Below are 22,051 nucleotides of genomic sequence, written 5' to 3'. Positions count from 1 at the left end.
GCCCTACACAGGGAGCCATTTGGGATACACCCTGGGATACATTTGGCAAGCAGACACAGAGATTGGACACGGCTGCTGTTTAGCATTAGCTACAAAAGATTAGCTCCAAAGCCAACACTTCTCTGACCAGGGTAAACTAGCCTACTAGCCTTTTCACACAAAGACACCAAACAAGTCAGCTGCCGAATCACACAGCTTCTCTTTTGTGTCTCAGAACAGTAAGTAGTGAGACAAGTTTATTTTCTTGTGTCTCCCGCCCGTTGAGCCCACGACGTTTGACGTCGTTGGTTGTTGCTCCCTGTTGCTTGACAGCGTCATTAAATCACAAGCTGCTCCGCCGTGTAAAGGGTTCAGCCTTGCTCAGGTGAGAGTATAATCCCACTTTTAGCTTGTCACGCCTTCACCCCTTCAGTGCCACTAAACGACAGTTAACAGAGTCTGAGTCCCCTACGGCAATGGTAATTCTCAAGGCTACAGTTCCTCTTTCACTACATAGGCCTACTGTTACACATTCTTTCTATGTTCACCTTATCCTTCATCTCAATCTCTTGGTGAGGTTTGTTCTCATTAAGGCCACTGTTCCTCTTTCCCTACCTGTACACACACACACACACACCTACTGTCAGTAAATTACCGTGACAACAGGATTTATTTTTACAGTGTAGGGCCCTGTTCAAAAGTAGTGCACTGTGTAGGGAATAGGGTGCCATTTTGGGATGTAGAGTGTACCTACTCTACTTAACCATTATTTATATGTTTCCTGGGTACAGTTGCCCCATTTTTTCTCCCATTGCTTCTGTCATTCAAACCAACCTGAGTGCAACAAAAAGTGAATATTCTTTCTCTCTTGTATTTCCTTTCCCTCTTCACCCCTATCTTTGTCTATGTCTCCAGTGTGCTGCAGTGAAATTGCACTCCATTCCCCATTTCACCAGGGCACACAGAGCTCTGCTCAAAAATAGGGCCCTAGTCAAAAGGAGTGGACTATGTAGGGAAAAGGGTGCCATTGGGGATGAACAGGTCTCCAATGTGCTGTAGTGAGTCAGTCTCACAGTCTGAATAGCAAACAGACAACAGGCTGAGATTTTCCCAGGGAGGAGAGAGAAGAGAAGCTCCAGGGAAGACTTCAAATGACTGTTGCATTATGTGAGTCAAGCAACTCTGTGTCAGTGTGTAACTCGATGCAAAACGAATAACTATATATTTTTCCAATAGCCCAGTGAAAACAACACAATATATTGTTACCATTATCGTCCCCAGGATGTTTGGCAAGGTGGGGGGATATGTCCCCCTTGGGAAGCTGGATCATTTTGTCTTTTTAAAACACCTGTAACAGCCATTTTCTGCAATCAAGAACCTATGATACAACTATAGAGATCCTATATATTATTATAATGGTTCTATATGTAATTCTATGGATAGAACTAGAGAATATGGCTTGTAAATTGTTCTCACCTGTACTGTAGTTCGCACCAGGCTACTACATACAGTACCATGACCTGCATAGAGTAATGCACAGTATTCTCACCTGTAGTTCGCACCAGGCCACCTCCACCCAGGTCTCAGTGTCCAGGCCTTTGTAAACGGTCTTGAAGGCACCCCTCCCCAGCTCAATGTCAAACTTCAGAAACCTCCCCCCCGGCGAGGTGGCCACGGCCTTCATCTCTGCCTCCTCCTCCTGCTCCCTGTCTCTCTCCTTCCCCGTCTGGGGTGGGGCGGAAGAGGGGGGGTCCTTGGCCCCGGGGTCCTGGGTGGAGCTGAGGTTGGATGGGTCGTGGTCGGCCGTGTCATGTCCCAGGGCTGCAGAGGCGGCGGTAGCGACCTGGGTGCCACCGAGGGTGATGACTGAGTCCAGGTGGGGGGCGGAGTGCGAGACAACTGGGGGATCTGCTACCACATCGTCCTCCTCACAGATCTCCACACTCTTCCTGAAGAAACGCTTCTCTCTCCTCAGCCTCGGCCCGTGACCCCCTGACCTTGAAGCCGCCGCAGTCGCAGCTGGGGACGAGGGTGTGGAGAGAGACATGGGTCTAACCGCCAGGGGCTCCACTTCCTTACTGTCCCTGGTCTCTCCGGGCCCTCCACCCCTTCCGCCGCCTCCTCCTGTCTCCCCTCCCTCTGCGGTTCTCCTCTCCTGGGTCTGGGAGGAGGGGAAGTCTGAGGGGGTGCTGTGCGTCCTCTCCCTCCTGCTGCCCTCCTGGTCCGTCTCCTCCTCCCGTGCGCCAACAGGTTTCTCCGAAGAGTCCTCCGTCCCTGTGGGTTCCCCAGGGTCCGTCGCCATGGGGATGCGCCGCCTCCTCCTCCCCGTCCTCTCCTCCGACCTTTTGGTTCTCCTTCAGTCCCAGTCTCTCCTCTCTTTTTGTGGTCCTCTTCTTACCCACCTTCTAGGTTCTCTGGCTGCTGTTCTTCCAGTGTTGCTGGTGACTACGAGACTGGGCCCTGCCACTAGATTAGACTCCCTCCTCTCTTCTCCTCCTCTCTCCTTTCTTTAGAGTCTTTACAGAGGTAACAGATAAGCAGTACAGTGCTTCTTTTCTCCACCCGACCGACAATAACTTTCGATCCTTACTTTCCTTCTCTCCATCTCCTAAAGTACATAGCCTTTCCCCTGCACCTTCTGAGGGTACCTCAATAAAGCTTCACCTCAGCCAACCTATATACACACAAACACACACAGGCCAAGGAAAGTCTTTCAAGTCTCTGGGAGAGAGGGAAGCGGGTGTCCCTTTCCTCCTTTTCTGGATAAATCCCTCCTTCAAAGTGTAAAAGGTGAATCTCCTCAGGTAAATTCTGTGAAGAAAACAAACAAATAAAAACGCATTAATATTCAGCAGGCTAGTATAGTGAGATGCGAATAACTTTCCACTGTAAAAGTAATATTCGTGCATATTTAAAGCATTCCAAGAAGAACAACAGTTTGACGTTGACGTTTGAGAATGTTTTAGTTTGATGTTCTGGTCATTGGGGGAACAGAACAGTTTCAGAGGCACAGAGAGGGCAGGCCTGAGAGGATTCTGAAGAATCAAACATTGATTGGATTTTTTTTACTGGGACTCTATACTCATTTCCACAGTCAATACTGACTGTCAAAGGATGCTTGCTCGCAGTGTCTAAAATCATACCAAATCCAATGTTCTTCATTAAAAATGGGGAAATGTTCATACAATCCTCGGAGGAAATGGTTCCATCATTTTGAATGTAACCGATTCCTAATAGCACACTTTAAATACTGCCAGGCTAACACCAATTCATGGTGTTATTCCCCGGCATTTCCCCAGTGTCTATTCCACCTCAAGTGTTGATTGCCTTTTTTGCAAGGGACTGGAACAGGGCATTTTTTTTATTCCTGCAGTTTGTGTTGTATCCAGCCAAACTTGATCTTTTAAAATCACAGAAAGCCTTTATTTCGCAGCCAGCCGAAACCGACATAAAGGTCCACTCAGTTTCAACCATCATAAGCCTGCTGAAGAAATTCTCTAGTAATTGGATACTGGCTAATACTTCATGTTGGACGAAATAGTCAAAGATGGCATTATTCCCAGTGTTTGTGGGTAAATGATGAAGACCGTAAGGTGATTAATTGTGCTAATTAGATGGCGTAAGCACAGGCCATGCCACAAGTTTCCCAAGTATGGTCAGACTTGAGATGATTATGGCCTACTCTGAGAAAAACAACAAATCAAAAACCTTAATGACAGCCTAACCTTCGTTAAGGGCTAGAGTAGCATTGATGATTCAACTAAGGAAATGATTGCAGTTTCCTACAGCCCAGCACCACCTATAAAGTGTTGCGCATGACTCCGTAAACTATTTCAACTAAGGAATCTTTAATTGAAGACTATCTTGCCCAGCTTCGCTTTGAGTTCATCAGCTTGTCATCAATCAGAAGTTTATGAGTGTGTTGCAACTGTAGTTGTGTTCAGTGAAGACCATTAATCAATACAGTGGTGCTAGATCCTATTGTGATGATAAAAAAACAAATGGACGAGGCGGTATTATGGACCATTTCTGCATGATTCATTCATGAGCAGAGGGGGATAAACTGCATCACAAATGGCACCCTATTCCCTATATACAACCCTGGTCAAATGAGCTCTGGTCAAATGCAGTGCACTATTAAGGGAATAGGGTGCTACTTCAGACGCAGGCCTAGTCAAATTGAACTGGAGTGAACGCCACAGACCGGCACAATGGGGGTAATATATGTAGAGTACACACAGTCATCATAATCATTATCGTCAGCACAGCAACACTGCCCAGGCAGTTAGTAAGGCATGTCATTTGATGCCCGCCAATATACTTAATTCATTTATTCAATGACAGTCAGTAGGGCTGGCTAAGTGAATTTGAGTCACCCATCAATGGTGTCCACTTCCACCAGACAGACAGTGAGTGAAACTGATCAGACAGAATCTCCACTACTAACACACAACCTTCTATAGAGGGGTAATAGATTACCATACACACACAGATGGAGGATCATAATTTGATCTCTTTTATTGCTGAGAATTTTCCTGCAAAGCAAGAAATACAGATTCACTTTGTGATTTACATAAATTCACTTAAAACCCACCCTAACACAAATTATATTAACAGGAATGCACTTTTCATGTAGCCTACTTTTGGCCAGCTAATAGCCTAACCACCAATCAAGCAACATTATGTACTAAATGTTCAAATGCTGTTGCTGCAGGATTTTATTTTGCTGTGACAATATAGGTCGAATTAAGATTAGGGTTGCACATTTTGGGGAATATTCAGAGGTGGAAACTTTCCGCGGGAATATATGGGAATTAATGGAAATATATGCAAATTAATATTAATACCATTTAAATGTAGATGTTTTTGGCATTGGATATATTTACCATATCATATGGAGAAGGAAACATAAACCTTTTACCTTATCATAAGTAGACATAATTGCAAATTATTAAATCCTTCCAATAGAAATGTAAAAAAATTGTTACGAATTGAACTTTAATTAAATGAGTTCTCTTCACATGGGATGATTTCACTGAACAACAAAATAAAGGGAACATTGAATGATCCATCGCATCTCCCAAAAATGTTTTCAACATACATCTGTAAAATGATAGTCTAGAAACTAAAGCTTTGGTTGTCTTCCTCTCAGGCTTCCATGTCTTCTCCTTGGACCTCCTCAATGTCCACCTCTTGAACATAAGACTCTGAGGCCTCATCTTCACTGTCACTTTCCAACCTTGTTGAGGATGGCTCGTTGTCAGGCTCAAAAAGCCTCAAATTTGCCCAGATGGCCACCAATTTTTAAACCCTTTTATTGGTCAGCCTGTTGCGTGCTTTGATGTATGTGTTCCCAAACAAGGACCAGTTGCTCTGAGGCGGCGGCTGTTGGTGGGATTTGGAGAATGGAGGCAACAGGGGAAAGAGCCTCAGATCCACAAAGTCCCTTCCACCAGGTGGCTGATGAGATATGTTGGCACGACTGCCATATTGCATCTCCATCCCAAAGCCCTTGCTTGGAAGAGTACTTTGCCAGACTGCCAAGAACCTTGCCCTCATCCAGGCCAACGTGGCGAGACACTGTAGTGATGAGACTATAGGCCTTGTTGATCTTTGCACCAGACAGGATGCTCTTGCCAGCATACTTGAGGTCCAACATGTACGCCGCGGCGTGTATGGGCTTCAGACAGACGTCTTCCCGCTTTTTGATGTATTTCAGAACTGCTTTTTCCTCTGCTTGGAGCAACAGTGAAGTGGGCAGGGCAGTACGGATTTCTTCTCTTACATCTGCAAGCAGAGTCTGAACATCAGACAGGATAGCATTCTCTCCCTCAATCCGTGCAATGGCTACTGCTATAGGTTTCAGGAGTTTCAGGCTCCTGACGGGTGTTGCTGGGCAGCTTCAATGTGGTGCTCTTATTCTTCTCACTTTGCTTGGTGAGGTAGATTGCTGCTATAACTTTATGACCCTTCACATACCTAACCATTTCCTTGGCTCTCTTGTAGAGTGTATCCATTGTTTTCAGTGCCATGATGTCCTTGGGGAACAGATTCAGTGCATGAGCAGCACAGCCAATGGGTGTGATGTGAGGGTAGGACTCCTCCACTTTAGACCAAGCAGCCTTCATGTTCACAGCATTGTCTGCCACCAGTGCAAATACCTTCTGTGGTCAAAGGTCATTGATGACTGCCTTCAGCTCATCTGCAATGTAGAGACCGGTGTGTCTGTTGTCCCTTGTGTCTGTGCTCTTGTAGAATACTGGTTGAGATGATGTAGTTAATTATTCCTTGCCCACGAACATTCGACCACCCATCAGAGATGATTGCAATACAGTCTGCTTTCTCTATGATTTGCTTGACCTTCACTTGAACTCTGTTGAACTCTGCATCCCGCAAATGAGTAGATAAAGCATGTCTGGTTGGAGGGGTGTATGCTGGGTGAAGAACATTCAGAAATCACTTCCAATACACATTGCCTGTGAGCATTAGAGGAGAACCAGTTGCATACACAGATCGAGCAAGACATTCATCAGCATTTCTCTGACTACGTTGCTCCATTGATTCAAAACACTTGACCATGAGCTGTTTCTATCGATAAGGTGTCTGATTCATCATTTTCACCTTGAATAGAGTCATAGGTTGCTTGTTGTGAGCGCTGAGGGAACTTTATGCACTTGGCCAGATGACTCTGCATCTTTGTTGCATTCTTCACATATGATTTGGCACAGTATTTACACAGCTTTTCCTTCTACATTAGTTGCAATGAAATGTCTCCACACATCAGATAGTGCCCGTGTCATCTTCCTATAAAGATTAGGAAAACATTTGTAAAAAAAAAATATATACAATTCCATGTACAGATAAATAGTTAAGCAGTTCTCATTAGTGTGCAAGATCTTGAGAATCAGCTGTACATGTGATGGAAGAATGCACTGTGCATGCAGAGGGTTGCAATTCCATTGAATTGGAGATAGTTTAACCAGAATATGCCACAAGAGCTAGAATTGCCTTATGTGTATCCCACAAAAAAAGGTTCACTGTTATGAGCTAACTTTTTTGATTAATTTAAGAAAAATTCCCCAAATTCCGGAAATGTAAAGGTAAGTTTCCGACCCTTTGTAACCCTAATTTAAGATCCTACATCTGTACGCACACACACACACATACATACAGTACACACCCACAACCATTTGAACGCTGTAATAATTCCCTCTATGTGTGTGGGTGTGTGGTTTCCCCTGCAGTAAAATCTCTGTCACTCTCCGCCTGTCTCTAGGTGTCAGGTATTTTCCGACCCTGTCACAGCAGCCAATAATCTGTAAACTCTTAACGGTGTCTGTCAACTTGTTTTTGTAGCTCCTCTATTACACAGTAATAGCCTAATACATTTCACAAATATACAGTACTGTTCATAAAGAAAATTGTCAGGGCAAAACCTCAACTTTTTACATGATAAAAGGGCAATGTGCTAAGTAAGCCTAGTTATTGATCACTCGAGCTCTAAAATGTAGCTGAAATATTCTCAAAGAAAACAATAGACTTCCAGAATTTACACAGTTTGAAACTGAATTGAGCCCAACCCTGACACTAAAGAAGCGATCCACTGTTAAATGAAGTTATCAATAACTAAAGAAATGTTCAGAGAAGTGAGGAAGTGAAGAGGTTTAAGACCTGTAGTAAATGAATGAGTCTGTCCAGGAGAGTGTGCAGGTGTCGGTACATGTAGGGAGGCAAGCGCTTCAGGACTCCAGTTAGCCTACAATGATATTCATGCGCAACGGGACACACAGTTACAGTATGGTGCTAAAGATTCTTGTCAACCACCATCCTTGTATAGTGTTACGTAACAGCTAGTTCAGAACAGTCAGTTGTGATGACTTGTTCATTTGAATAGCCTACATATGGCATTGGAAGGCTATCTATCTTGTTCAGAAAGAAAAGTATTTTAACAAGGTATCTAAGTAGTCACATCCACCAGTCAGCTCTCTCTGTAGTTGCAATTTGCCAGGGGACGAGGTTACAAAGTAAGTAAATAAAAACGTAATTGTAACGTTGTTATACCCCAACATTTAAAATGTCAACGTTTACTCTCCACAGGGGGACTAACAGAAGCTCATTACAACCATATGTCTCCTTCATATCCTATCACAATTACTCAACATCCAGTCAAGCATGTCCTCTCTGAGAATCAGAATCTCAGACCCACAATATCAATACCTGTCACTCAAATGAGTGATACAATAGTACAAAGGTGGGAGGAGATACTAGACTAACTGCTAGGATCATCATGAAGGGAGGGGAGACCCTAGACCAACTGCTAGGGACACCATGAAGGGAGGAGACCCTAGACTAACTGCTAGGGACACCATGAAGGGAAGGGAGACCCTAGACTAACTGCTAGGGACACCATGAAGGGAAGGGAGACCCTAGACTAACTGCTAGGGACACCATGAAGGGAGGGGAGACCCTAGACTAACTGCTAGGGACACCATGAAGGGAGGGGAGACCCTAGACTAACTGCTAGGGACACCATGAAGGGAGGGGAGACCCTAGACTAACTGCTAGGGACACCATGAAGGGAGGGGAGACCCTAGACTAACTGCTAGGGACACCATGAAGGGAGGGGAGACCCTAGACTAACTGCTAGGGACACCATGAAGGGAGGAGCCCTAGACTAACTGCTAGGGTCACCATGAAGGGAGGAGATACTAGACTAACTGCTAGGGACACAATGAAGGGAGGAGATACTAGACTAACTGCTAGGGACACCATGAAGGGAGGAGATACTAGACTAACTGCTAGGGACACAATGAAGGGAGGAGATACTAGACTAACTGCTAGGGACACCATGAAGGGAGGAGATACTAGACTAACTGCTAGGGACACCATGAAGGGTGGAAATCCTAGACTAACTGCTAGGGACATCATGAAGGGAGAAGATACTAGACTAACTGCTAGGGACACAATGAAGGGAGGAGAGACCCTAGACTAACTGCTAGGGACACCATGAAGGGAGAAGATACTAGACTAACTGCTAGGGACACAATGAAGGGAGGAGATACTAGACTAACTGCTAGGGACACAATGAAGGGAGGAGACCGAGAAATAATTCCAGTTCAGTTACATTCCAGAAGCAGACATAAAGACATGTACTAAGACCTATACGGTACAGTAATAAACACTACTGCAAGGCAAGAACCTCCATCTGACTGAAGAATATAACTCCAGTGTGCAGCATGAGGATTGAGACAAAGATGAAAGGTATATGCCCTTTTTCTATATACGGCACAAAAGCTATTATGGTTGTGGAAACATGCCATAGGACTACTCTGGGTCTAGTGGCTGTCTAGTCGAGTAAGTATCTACTAGCCTAATGGGAGCGAGACAGTAATATTCTTCCAAACCTCTCAGCTGACGTATTCCCCTCACAGTACCGTTCTTACCCAAGCCGTATCGTCCTGGCTCTCATATGTCCTTTTCACATTGTCCTTATCAATTGACGTGACCACAAACTAGGGAAATGAACCACTGTGGTGAACACCAATGGGGATTCGGGGAAAGACATTTCTATAAGTCTGTGGGATAGACATACCAAGAGTCTTGCTGGCTGGAAAGGTAAGTCCAACATCTGATTGTGGTCTTCGTCTTTATCAATAGATATAAATATGACCATACACTAGGAAACGGAACCAATGTGGTTGTGGTGAACCCCAGACATATTATGTAAGTCTACGGGACATACATTAGCCTTGTCCTAGTTCTGTTTGTGCTCTCCTGCCAACTGCTATGGTAATTTGCAAGACAGCACAAACAGAACTAGGACCAGGTTAGACAGACATACCAAGAGACCACAGACAGTGGGGACAAACATACTATATAAAGTGAGTCTATGAATCAGACAGACATGGATAAATAGGTAAGGCCTCAGCATGAAATGGGCGGCGCAGGAGACAAAACAGAAAGGGAAGTTCTCCTTTAAACAGCTTCTTTCCCAGTGTCCCGTAAGGCAAGGAGTTCCTATGTAATGACCACCACATCCACATACCAGACAGTTATCACAGTGCATCAAACACATTCACACAGCCCATCCCTCTTTCTCTCACACACACACGCAAACACACCCACAAATATGCACGTACACATACAGATGTGTGTAACGTACACTCACACACACACACAAAAACATTTGTTTTTTTAAATAATGTCAAAAGGAATTTCCTGACACCAGGCAAATGACCGCCCATGTAGGCAGAAAATATGTTAAACCACCACGGTACTGTCCCAAAAATCACCCTATTCCCTATATAGTGTACTACTTTTGACCAGAGCCCTGACAAAAACTAGTGTTTGGCACCCTATTCCCTATAAAGTGCAAAAGTATTGAACTATATAGGGAATAGTGTGCCTAGGTATCTGGTCAAAAGTAGTGCACTATATAGGGAATAGGTGCCATTTGAGACGCAACTCCTGTGCTTTTGTGTGAAGGCACATGTTCACAATCACATGTCAATACTGGTCTGAATCCCATCCATTCAGCCTTGCAGTAATGCAGTTACATCAAGTAGGCTTACGTGTAATGAGATGTGAACATTCAATACATGCTGTATTCTGCCTCCCTGTCCCTCCAGGCCCTTTACGGAGCATATCGGTATGTACACCTGCAGTCGGGCTAATAACAAGGCCTAATAGTTTTTTGAAATGCACAGCAAATATCACCATGGCACATTGTTGGTTATTGCTTCCTTTCATTTAACCCGCAACTCCTCTAAAGAAACTGGAACTCAAAGTTTGAACATTTTACAGGCCAATTCAAACATGGGAAACTAAATCACACAATTTAGGCTACCACACTCTCAATCACATAGTTAGATATGGAGAATAGACTGAGGGTCTCTCTCTCACTCTCTCCCGTCACACTAAACTGCAAACAAACACTGTGGTACATCGCTCCCTCCCTCTCTCCCTCTTTTCATCCCTCCCTCCCTGCCTCTTTTCATCCCTCCCTCCCTGCCTCTTTTCATCCCTCCCTTCGTGGGCATACACACATTAATCCCCTAGGACTGAACGGCCTCTGTAGATTTAGTCAGGCAGACAAAGGAGGAGCCAGGGGAATGGGGGTGCATGCCAGTGTGTGTGTGTGTGTGTGTGTGTTAGTGATGCGCAGTTCACAAACGAGTTGATCTTTTTGAACGACTCTTTTTACTGACTCGAGAGTCATGATTTGTTTTCTGAGTGACTCGTTAATTTTAGTCGTTTGTTTTACCTGCTAGTCCTACAGCAGGATTAATACACGCACCGCCGACTCAGTGGCTTCAGAGACGTGCTACGACCAACAACCGTCTATCATATGTTCACAGGAAAATAGATCACACTGCAGGCAGCACAGAGAAGAAAAATGTTAAGAACTGATAATTGATCGCATGGTGCAATATGTCAATTAATTGATTATTGAATGCTATGATGGACACAGCTTTATAGAACCAAAGCATACACAGACTCCACTTAAACTCGAACTTGAGAACAGATTGTTTGGCAGGGCTGCAGTTCGCAAACAATATTGTGCTTATCACCCCCACAGCAGTCAAGCAATACATTCCGCCAAAAGTCGTTCACAATCTAGTCCGGTTGCGGCCACAACTAGACCTCGTTTCAAATGTATCAAGAAAGAATCTTATTTGTATGCCTAGAAATCAACAAATGTACATTGATTAAAAGCACACTTTTACAAGTCTCAGTCACAAATGACAGCTCCAATAAGTCCCCTATGTTGAATGACATATGATCGAGAGGCTTGTAGAATCATGACTCATGAGTTTTAGTTAATCGTTCGCTGGTACGGGGCCCTGCGTGCCCCCTATGGTAAACGAGAGGCTTATAGAATCATGACTCTTGAGTTTTCAGTTCAGCGTGCTCTGGGCATTACTGATTAAAATGAATGAAATGAGTCGAAAGAGTTGTTCTTTTGACTGAACGAGTCAAAAAGATCTGAGTCAGCGAAAAGAGCCGAACTCCCATTACTAGCGCGTGTTCCTGCATGTAATTGGGGGGGGGGGGGGGGGGGGCCTGTGTGTGTGTGTGAGTGGGAGGCAGACAGATGTTTGGGGGGGGGGGGGGGGGGGGGTAGTTGGGACATGAGTTTGATGAAAAGTGTGAATAAAGGGGGGACAGAGAGAGAGTCAGCCCACTGACACCCCTATCAGACCACAGCAAAATCACAGTCTACTTGAACAGAGCAATACTCAATCATGAGGCATCAAAGCCAAAGGAACTGAGTAACATTAAGAAATGCTATAGATGGAAGGAATGCAGTTTGGAAACCTACCAAAAAACAATTAGGCAACAGCAAATTCAATCCCTTTTAGACAACTTCCTGGGTAAAACGTTCCACTGCAATAGTGAAGGTGTAAACTTGGCAGTAGAAAATCTTAACAGTATATTTGACCTCTCAGCTTCCCTATCAAATCTAAAAATCTCAAATAGAAAACCGAAGAAAATGAACAACAATGACAAATGGTTTGATAAAGAATGCAAAAATCTAAGAAAGAAATTGAGAAACCTGTCCAACCAAAAACATAGAGACCCGGAAAACCTGAGTCTACGCCTTCACTATGGTGAATCACTAAAACAATACAGAAATACACTACGGAAAAAGAAGGAACAGCACGTCAGAAATCAGCTCAATGTAATTGAAGAATCCATAGACTCTAACCAATTCTGGGAAAATTGGAAAACACTAAACAAACAACACGAAGAATTATCTATCCAAAATGGAGATGTATGGGTAAACCACTTCTCCAATCTTTTTGGCTCTATAACAAAGAATAAAGAGCAAAAACATATACATGATCAAATACAAATCCTAGAATCAACTATTAAAGACTACCAGAACCCACTGGATTCTCCAATTACCTTGAATGAGTTACAGGACAAAATAAAAACCCTCCAACCCAAAAAGGCCTGTGGTGTTGATGGTATCCTTAATGAAATGATCAAATATACAGACAACAAATTCCAATTGGCTATATTAAAACTCTTTAACATCGTCCTTAGCTCTGGCATCTTCCCCAATATTTGGAACCAAGGACTGATCACCCCAATCCACAAAAGTGGAGACAAATTTGACCTCAATAACTACCGTGGAATATGCGTCAACAGTAACCTTGGGAAAATACTCTGCATTATCATTAACAGCAGACTCGTACATTTCCTCAATGAAAACAATGTACTGAGCAAATGTCAAATTGGCTTTTTACCAAATTACCGTACAACAGACCATGTATTCACCCTACACACCCTAATTGACAACCAAACAAACCAAAACAAAGGCAAAGTCTTCTCATGCTTTGTTGATTTCAAAAAAGCCTTCGACTCAATTTGGCATGAGGGTCTGCTATACAAATTGATGGAAAGTGGTGTTGGGGGTAAAACATACGACATTATAAAATCCATGTACACAAACAACAAGTGTGCGGTTAAAATTGGCAAAAAACACACACATTTCTTCTCACAGGGTCGTGGGGTGAGACAGGGATGCAGCTTAAGCCCCACCCTCTTCAACATATATATCAACGAATTGGCGCGGGCACTAGAACAGTCTGCAGCACCCGGTCTCACCCTACTAGAATCCGAAGTCAAATGTCTACTGTTTGCTGATGATCTGGTGCTTCTGTCACCAACCAAGGAGGGCCTACAACAGCACCTAGATCTTCTGCACAGATTCTGTCAGACCTGGGCCCTGACAGTAAATCTCAGTAAGACCAAAATAATGGTGTTCCAAAAAAGGTCCAGTCGCCAGGACCACAAATTCCATCTAGACACCGTTGCCCTAGTGCACACAAAAAACTATACATACCTCGGCCTAAACATCAGCACCACAGGTAGCTTCCACAGAGCTGTGAACGATCTGAGAGACAAGGCAAGAAGGGCATTCTATGCAATCAAAAGGAACATAAATTTCAACATACCAATTAGGATCTGGCTAAAAATACTTGAATCAGTCATAGAGCCCATTGCCCTTTATGGTTGTGAGGTCTGGGGTCCGCTCACCAACCAAGATGTCACAAAATGGGACAAACACCAAATTGAGACTCTGCATGCAGAATTCTGCAAAAATATCCTCCGTGTACAACGTAGAACACCAAATAATGCATGCAGAGCAGAATTAGGCCGATACCCACTAATTATCAAAATCCAGAAAAGAGCCGTTAAATTCTACAACCACCTAAAAGGAAGCGATTCCCAAACCTTCCATAACAAAGCCATCACCTACAGAGAGATGAACCTGGAGAAGAGTCCCCTAAGCAAGCTGGTCCTAGGGCTCTGTTCACAAACACAAACACACCCCACAGAGCCCCAGGACAACAGCACAATTAGACCCAACCAAATCATGAGAAAACAAAAAGATAATTACTTGACACATTGGAAAGAATTAACAAAAAAACAGAGCAAACTAGAATGCTATTTGGCCCTAAACAGAGAGTACACAGTGGCAGAATACCTGACCACTGTGACTGACCCAAACTTAAGGAAAGCTTTGACTATGTACAGACTCAGTGAGCATAGCCTTGCTATTGAGAAAGGCCGCCGTAGGCAGACATGGCTCTCAAGAGAAGACAGGCTATGTGCTCACTGCCCACAAAATGAGGTGGAAACTGAGCTGCACTTCCTAACCTCCTGCCCAATGTATGACCATATTAGAGAGACATATTTCCCTCAGATTACACAGATCCACAAAGAATTTGAAAACAAATCCAATTTTGATAAACTCCCATATCTACTGGGTGAAATTCCACAGTGTGCCATCACAGCAGCAAGATTTGTGACCTGTTGCCACAAGAAAAGGGCAACCAGTGAAGAACAAACACCATTGTAAATACAACCCATATTTATGCTTATTTATTTTAACTTGTGTGCTTTAACCATTTGTACATTGTTACAACACTGTATATATATAATATGACATTTGTAATGTCTTTCTTGTTTTGAAACTTATGTATGTGTAATGTTTACTGTTAATTTGTATTGTTTATTTCACTTTTGTGTATTATCTACCTCACTTGCTTTGGCAATGTTAACACATGTTTCCCATGCCAATAAAGCCCCTTGAATTGAATTGAATTGAGAGAGAGAGGAGGAGGGAGAGAGAGAAACTGCAGGCAGGAGGGGGGCTGGATGGTTTGAAGGGGTGGGAAAAATGTGTGTGTGTGAAAGAGAACAAGAGCAAGAGAAAGAGAGGGGGGTGACACAGACAAAAAGGGGGTTGGAGGGGATTTTCCCTGATAAAATATGTACCAGTGTGTGTGAATGAAAGCAGTGACTATAGCTACATTTCTGCTTGAACAAAAACAACCACAGTTTGCGCAGGGAGGAGTGGGACAGAGAAAAATACAATTACAAAGACAAATGAGAGTCAGATAGGAATGAGAGAGGTTGGAATGGGCGTAGAGAAAAATGAGTGGAGAGATTGGAATCCATTAACATAGAAATATTACTACAGGCTGAGTGACTTGACTGTGTGACTGGGAGCATAAGGAGTAGAAGCTCTGCAAGTTTTGCCCTGAGATGATTTGCTCTGTCCAGGGCACAGCAGTCATAGAAATAGAATCACTGCACAAAATCAATGCCGGTCCACCCATTATGGCATCATTGACTTGAATGGAGATGCCGTTCTAGTGGTTGTATTTCTTTGCGTTTGGTGCCCAGATGCCACCGCCACGCTGCCCTATCACTCCTTGCTATTGGTGGGTTCAAACCCTTCTGGGGGGCACGGCGGACAGACAGGGATGGGGACATGGGGAGTGAGGAGTGGGGGACACGGATGGAGGAACCCTCATAAGTTTGCTATTGGTTCAAACCCTTCTGGGTTGGAGGGGAGACATGCATGGAGCATGGATATGAATGGAGGGGGAAGACAGGGGACAAGGCACGGGTGAGGGCGGGGGGGACACGGGTGATTATGGGGACAGGGGGGAGACACGGACAGAGGAATTCTCATAAGCTCGTTTAGGGCTCATGACATTTTGTCGGCCGGTGATTGTCAAGCAAATAACTGCCGGTCATACTGTAATTGACCGTTAATTAGCATAAACACGTTTAGCATAGGGCATAGTCTACAAGCCACTGATGCAGACCTTTGGAACATCTACATTTTTAAAAGTCTAATAAATCCATGTAATATAGCCTACACCATCACAATAAATCCATTATTTATTCTAAAGTAACATGATAAAGAAAATGTAGTCCATTTCAGAAGAACAGAATAGCACACTCTTAACTTGTCCTTATGTTAGGCCCTGATCTGGCTATGCCATATGGCTGTGGGCTACACTAGTTCATTTAGCAGACAATATTTGCTTTGAATTCCATGCCATTATTTTATAGTATGAAGAATAAAATTGAGCACAGCTGAAAATGGCAAGGATATTTTCTCCAAACTATTTCAAAGGAAGTGCGCACATGCAGCTATTCTGTGTTGAGCGGTTAACAAAGAAACAGGTCCTCTTATATGCTTAATTTAGAGTTATTTATGCCACTTTAGTAGTGATACAAATGTTGGGTTATATGTTTTGATGTTTAATACATTCTAAGGCTGCATGAAGGGACTAATGATCTGAAAAAAAGTCACAAGCTGCACACACTTCATCAGTCTCTCATTCCCAATTTGACAAACACTTGATCATTTCCCGGCAGCATCCCCCTTATGTGGCTGTAATGCCCCCTAAAAATCCACGCCTTATGTGGCCGTCGTGCCCTTGGGCTGAATATAATAGGCTAATTATACATTTCCATCTCCCGGCTGCCGTGTTCCGAAGCACCTCTCACTCACATGGTTCTCTCAGATGTAGCCAATGACCGTCACATGATCGGGTCCTTCTCACAGGAATTTCAGCTAAGAAATAGGCTACAAGTGAATGAAGACAGACACATCCGGGATGCAACTCCCCGAATCACTCTAAAACGAATTCTGAGGCACATACTTAAGATGTTAGAACTGTGCAAGAAATATATATTCCAAACATACTCTGAGACAGTTGTGGGATGCGATAGATCCCAAATTAATACAAACACTCACATCAAAAAACATTTTAAAAGCAATGAGGCTGATCGTTTAGTTTACATTTTTTAAATAAACTATTAGGCTATTTTTTCACATTATAAGCCCAGCAATGTGCACATTGTAGGCTATAAGAGCGAATGTTCCAAAATGCAATGAATTAGCAGGAAAAGTTACGGCAAATGTGATTATGCATGTAATGCTTTATTATAAAGATGCATTTTTATGGTGGAAAATTAAGCGCTGCTTATGTATGCCAGTTAGGCTCTACACAAGTTATAAAGCGGATTAATGTGCTTAATTATAAGAAGTTATTTGTCCACTTTAGTTGTGATACAAACCTTATCAAAACATATAGGCCTATGGGCTAGGATACATGAGGTGTGCGACTATGATTTGGAAAAGTATGGGATGTTTCTTGCCTTAATGCACAAGCAGGGCATCATTCACAAGTGATAAGCTAATATTGTCACCCATCAGACTATTCTTAATTTAATGTTTATTAAATTAAATTCTTAATTGAAATTATATATGTGTGTGATATTAGTTTTGATTTAGTCTATAGAAATGTTGCGCAACATGAGCCCTCATGAAGTGTTTGATTCGATTTTTGATTACATTTGAAATGATGTCAGAGTGATTAGAGGGACAATAGAGTGCTGAGTACCAGGCAGTTAGCAAGTTTGGTAGGCTACTAAATGACCACCAGCAGCATCAGAGCTTGGAGAAACCTAATTACCGTGGTCACGTGGAATTTGACTGTGGTCATAACTCGTGACCGCCGGTATGGCGGTAATATGGCCACCGACCGCCAGGGAGGTGTGCGTTTTGGAAAGAAAAGTTTAAATAAGAGTCGTTGCTACATTGTACTCTGACAGCAGGCAAAATAAGGCCATAAAATGTATCTCAGCCTGACGAAGACCTTGGGGTGGAAACTTTGCACAATAAAACTGCAGGAGCATTTCTACAGTGTCAGGGTATCTTTCATACATCTGAATTCACATTTCAATCTTTATTTTTTATTTATTTAACTAGGCAAGTCAGTTAAGAACAAATTCTTATATACAATGACGGCCTACCCCGGCCAAATCCGGACGACGCTGGGCCAATTGTGCGCCGCCCTATGGGAAATCCCAATCATGGCCGGTTGTGATACAGCCTGGAATCGAACCAGGGCCTGTTGTGACGCCTCTAGCACCGAGATGCAGTGCCTTAGACCGCTGCGCCACTCGGGAGCTAATCTAAGGAGGACCAGTAAGAATATAGTACTTTGATGATGAGATGAAAGCATGTGTTCTATTGGTCAAAGTAACAAGTACCAGGAATCTGGTATTCAATCACAGGCTACTGGTCAAATCCTAACTTGAAAGGCATGCACGTAAACTGGAACTGTCCTGATATCAATACATGATTAACGTAACAGCGTCATTAATTTCACTGGTTAGACTTTGGCCCAGAGGTGGGATGGATACTGAGATGAACAGAGAGACACTGGTAAATAGCCCACCTGAGACAGTTAGGCTAACTTACAGTATATCAAAGCCCAAAACACTGATCTTCAGCTAACAGGTCTACACTAGAGCAACTAACCATGAAGTGAAACATTTTGTATTTAAATAGAAGCTGAATGAAAATGTGCACTTGTACACAAACAGACTGTCCAACAACCACCACCACCACGGTATACAAAAATCATCTTTCTTGAGAAGAGAGGATCAAACGGACATAAAACACCTTATCTGACTTTGAAAATATAAAACCATCAAAGTTAAACTTCCTTCCTCTCATAATAAATCGACATCACAGTATCCGACTCTTTGACATGTTGCTCCTGTCCTGCATCTACAGATAGACTGGGAGTTGGAAATGTGTTGAAAAACTAAAAACTGAACTTTGATTCTTGTATCGAACACAATGATTGTTCTCTACCCATTAGGGAAAGCCAGGGCTGAAAAACACAGCAACTACTTTAGTCAAATCCAGGTCAAGCATGTGAGACGGAGAGTAGTGAAGGTATCAAGCACACAGTGGACCGTTCACTACCAGATCCCTCAGAGAGAGAGAGAGCAGAATAATAGATGGTTCGATAATTCTGACTCTTTCACACCCTCTCCTGTCCTCTCTCCTTCCCCACTGAACAGTCTAATCCAGGTGAGAGGGCCATAATCAGCAGATGGCTACATGATGAGTCAGGATTACAACATGTTACTAAAGTGGCTTAGGCCGACTACTGGAGTGGAGCTCTCATCACAATGGATGGATCAACTGGTTTTATTGTATTACTACGCATCAAACTCTTATCTACTCAAGCTCCAATCACAATGGATGAATGAGCCCTTTTATTACTATTACTAAGCCCACTACACATGACTAGTGGCTTGCTATTCCTGGAGCTTCTTCCTATCCATGGATGAAATCAGCCCTTTGTCTTATTACACATCATTACAACTGACCGAGGATAAGCTGATCACGTTTGAACTGAATTGTTTCAGACAAACAAAAAGAGTACTAAAGTGGCTTAAAGGACACAACTATTGGAGCGCTCTCCCATGCGTGGATGGATGAGCCTGATAGCGTAATGCAGATAGAAATAGAATGATTAGAATGGCCAAAGCCTCTCAGATCATAGCAATTTGATAGGGTACTTATTATATTTCTATGCTACAGAGAGCATCACGTCTGAAGCAAACGGTTTCACTGGAGTTCATTTTGGTATTGCGATTTATTAAGAATATGGATGCTGTACTCATTATGGCTTTCAGTGGTTGTGTTCAGGGGTTTAACATGAAGTCGTCAGCATTTCTACTAAGGAGGAATGGTCTGATAATGAATTGAGCCATCAGAAAATGGCACCCCATTCCTAGTGGACTACAAATAGGGAATAGGGTACCATTTCAGACACAACCCATGTGCTTTACTCCCTGTGGGCTAATCCAGTTCCAACTCATAACCAGTGCTTTGACTCTACCGTTTTACAAAAAATGAAATATATTTTCATTAAATGCATTATATGAAGGTCCACTATCCCAAGTGATTATTATTCATTTTCATCAAACCTCAAAAAGTTGTTTGCTCATCAAATAGTCTACCTAAAGCGAATAACCAAAAATAGGTGTCAGGAAAGAATATTGCTCTTTGTTTAAAAAGCAAAAAAAGGACAATAATTTTGCATAGCCAATTTTGACTTACAAATGCACAAGTCATTTACAGCCAATAATTTTTATAGACAGTCACTTCTATAGACCGTCTGTGGTATAGGGGTTGGTGTGGCAATCGTCAGACAATAAACACACTGACTGATTGATCATAACCTAGAAAGCAAATGGCAATGTTAGAGCGTTTGCAGCCGATAGCCGGACATTGTTTACAATAAACACAGCAAGGGCAAGTCCATCCTCAAAAGGCTTCTTTCTTGCTTTTCACTGGCTGCTGCAACTGAATGTTTCGAAGCAGTAGCAGGAAAAACGCTGTAGTCTAAAATAGGCTCCAGCGAGCGAGGGTTTGATATAATTTATAATTATAGCAAAGTTATTTAATCCCCCCCCAAAAAAACATAAATGGATACGTTATAATGACAAAATATATTCGTTGTTTAAGCAGGGGATGCTAAGCTACCGTATAAATCAATTGGCAAATAATACATTTGATGGCATTATACTAGGCTATCCCCGCCCGCGCTACTAAATGTAAGAATGGCAGAATGTAAACAACGTACCGGTAGCCTTGGAAATAATTTATGAAAATTTGTAGCCTACCATGTGCTGAATGTAAAATATGACAATTTGACCCGATATCACCGGCTGCAAGAATGTTAAACCCCAATCAGATATCACGGTAGTTTGCGTACAAATGACACATTGTAACAGCTAAACTACCCCGGTGAATAGAAATATACACTATATTCGAAGCGGTCAAGTAGGGTTGGAAATGTGTTACATTGCAATAGAAATGTCGAAAGCAAACTGCACTTACCTAAATGTATCATCTCGTTGACGTCCGTTCGGATTTATTATAGGCAAGCTGGTACCAGACAGGTAGCAAGCTAGCTAAAGCCCTATAATGTATATTCCTGTTATGTAGCTCTATAGCTAACCAACATATTTCAAACGTTGCTCAAGCGACCTTTAAATTGCACTTCGTTGCCATTAATTGTTTAAAAACAATATTCCCTCAAAATAGGCAAGATACACGTTTTCAAATTATTTCCTTTTAAAAATTGTAGCTGCCTGTTGGTAAATCCAAACTTGAAAATCCACACTCGAGTCGTCGAGTCTCAGTCTATACGGGAGCAGGCGGTTTGGTATGTCTACGTGCTGCCATAAAGATGCTTGTCTTTCGTTGGTTTGATTACATATTTCCCCGTCAGCTTTCGTTGTGGCGAGATATTCAAGTACACCTACCTATACGTGCAAATACCTTCAGACGTTCCTTTATGTACGTATTAGACAAGATACGAGTCACACGGCCATCTCTGTACAAGGTGTAACTGCATACGCTTGCTGGCTTCTCCTTTCCTCACTACAATCCGTGGAGGCACTTGCCACAGGCTCGTCCGATGTGCGCACGCCACCGCTACCCAACAGGGCCACAAGAGGGCGGCACGCAGCTCGACGGTGGCAGAAGTCCGCGAGTTGTTGTGATTCTGGATGGACAGATAGCTACCAACAAATGCAAGAAATTGCCATGTGTTGAATCGTAAGTGACTCGTTTCATTTTGTTGTTGATAGCATGTCTTGTTTTGACTGATTTCATGTCAATGCTAATATGGCAAAGAAAATCGCCAGCTATTCAACCAACTGTAACGATTTATCTGAGAGACAAGTGCAAATTAATTTCAAACATTGGAGACGAAATATAGTTTACATATATATCTAAGCCAACCGTCCTTTGTCCCATAGTTGCGCACGCGTTGGTTTTGTTGCTAAACAACCAACCCATGTATAAAGAGGCTCAAGTGCAAAATTAACACGTATTTTGGCGCCCCCTGGTGGATTAGTGAAATTACCGCTGTCGCTGCAC

At 43.0% G+C, this 22,051-nt stretch overlaps 1 protein-coding gene across 4 annotated transcripts in view; it reads right to left on the bottom strand.

The window, feature by feature from the left end:
- The window catches only part of wnk3 (WNK lysine deficient protein kinase 3), an 80,958-nt gene extending 59,342 nt beyond the window's left edge, over nt 1–21,616 (bottom strand). For 3 of the 4 annotated variants that reach the window (XM_071347306.1, XM_071347310.1, XM_071347309.1), the window contains exons 1-2: nt 21,005–21,616; nt 1,529–2,790 (exon numbers count right to left, since the gene is read on the bottom strand). In XM_071347306.1, coding sequence (XP_071203407.1) covers nt 1,529–2,281 — 753 coding nt within the window. In that variant the 5' untranslated portion in view covers nt 2,282–2,790; nt 21,005–21,616. The remainder of the gene's footprint in view (nt 1–1,528; nt 2,791–21,004) is intronic. The other variant, XM_071347307.1, reaches the window with a different exon arrangement.
- Between the last annotated feature and the right edge of the window lie 435 nt (nt 21,617–22,051).

This window comes from Salvelinus alpinus, chromosome 17 (genome assembly GCF_045679555.1).
Source record: "Salvelinus alpinus chromosome 17, SLU_Salpinus.1, whole genome shotgun sequence".
NCBI lineage: Eukaryota > Metazoa > Chordata > Actinopteri > Salmoniformes > Salmonidae > Salvelinus > Salvelinus alpinus.
Note: the sequence above shows the minus strand (reverse complement) of the source record. Positions and strands in the feature narration are given on the sequence as shown.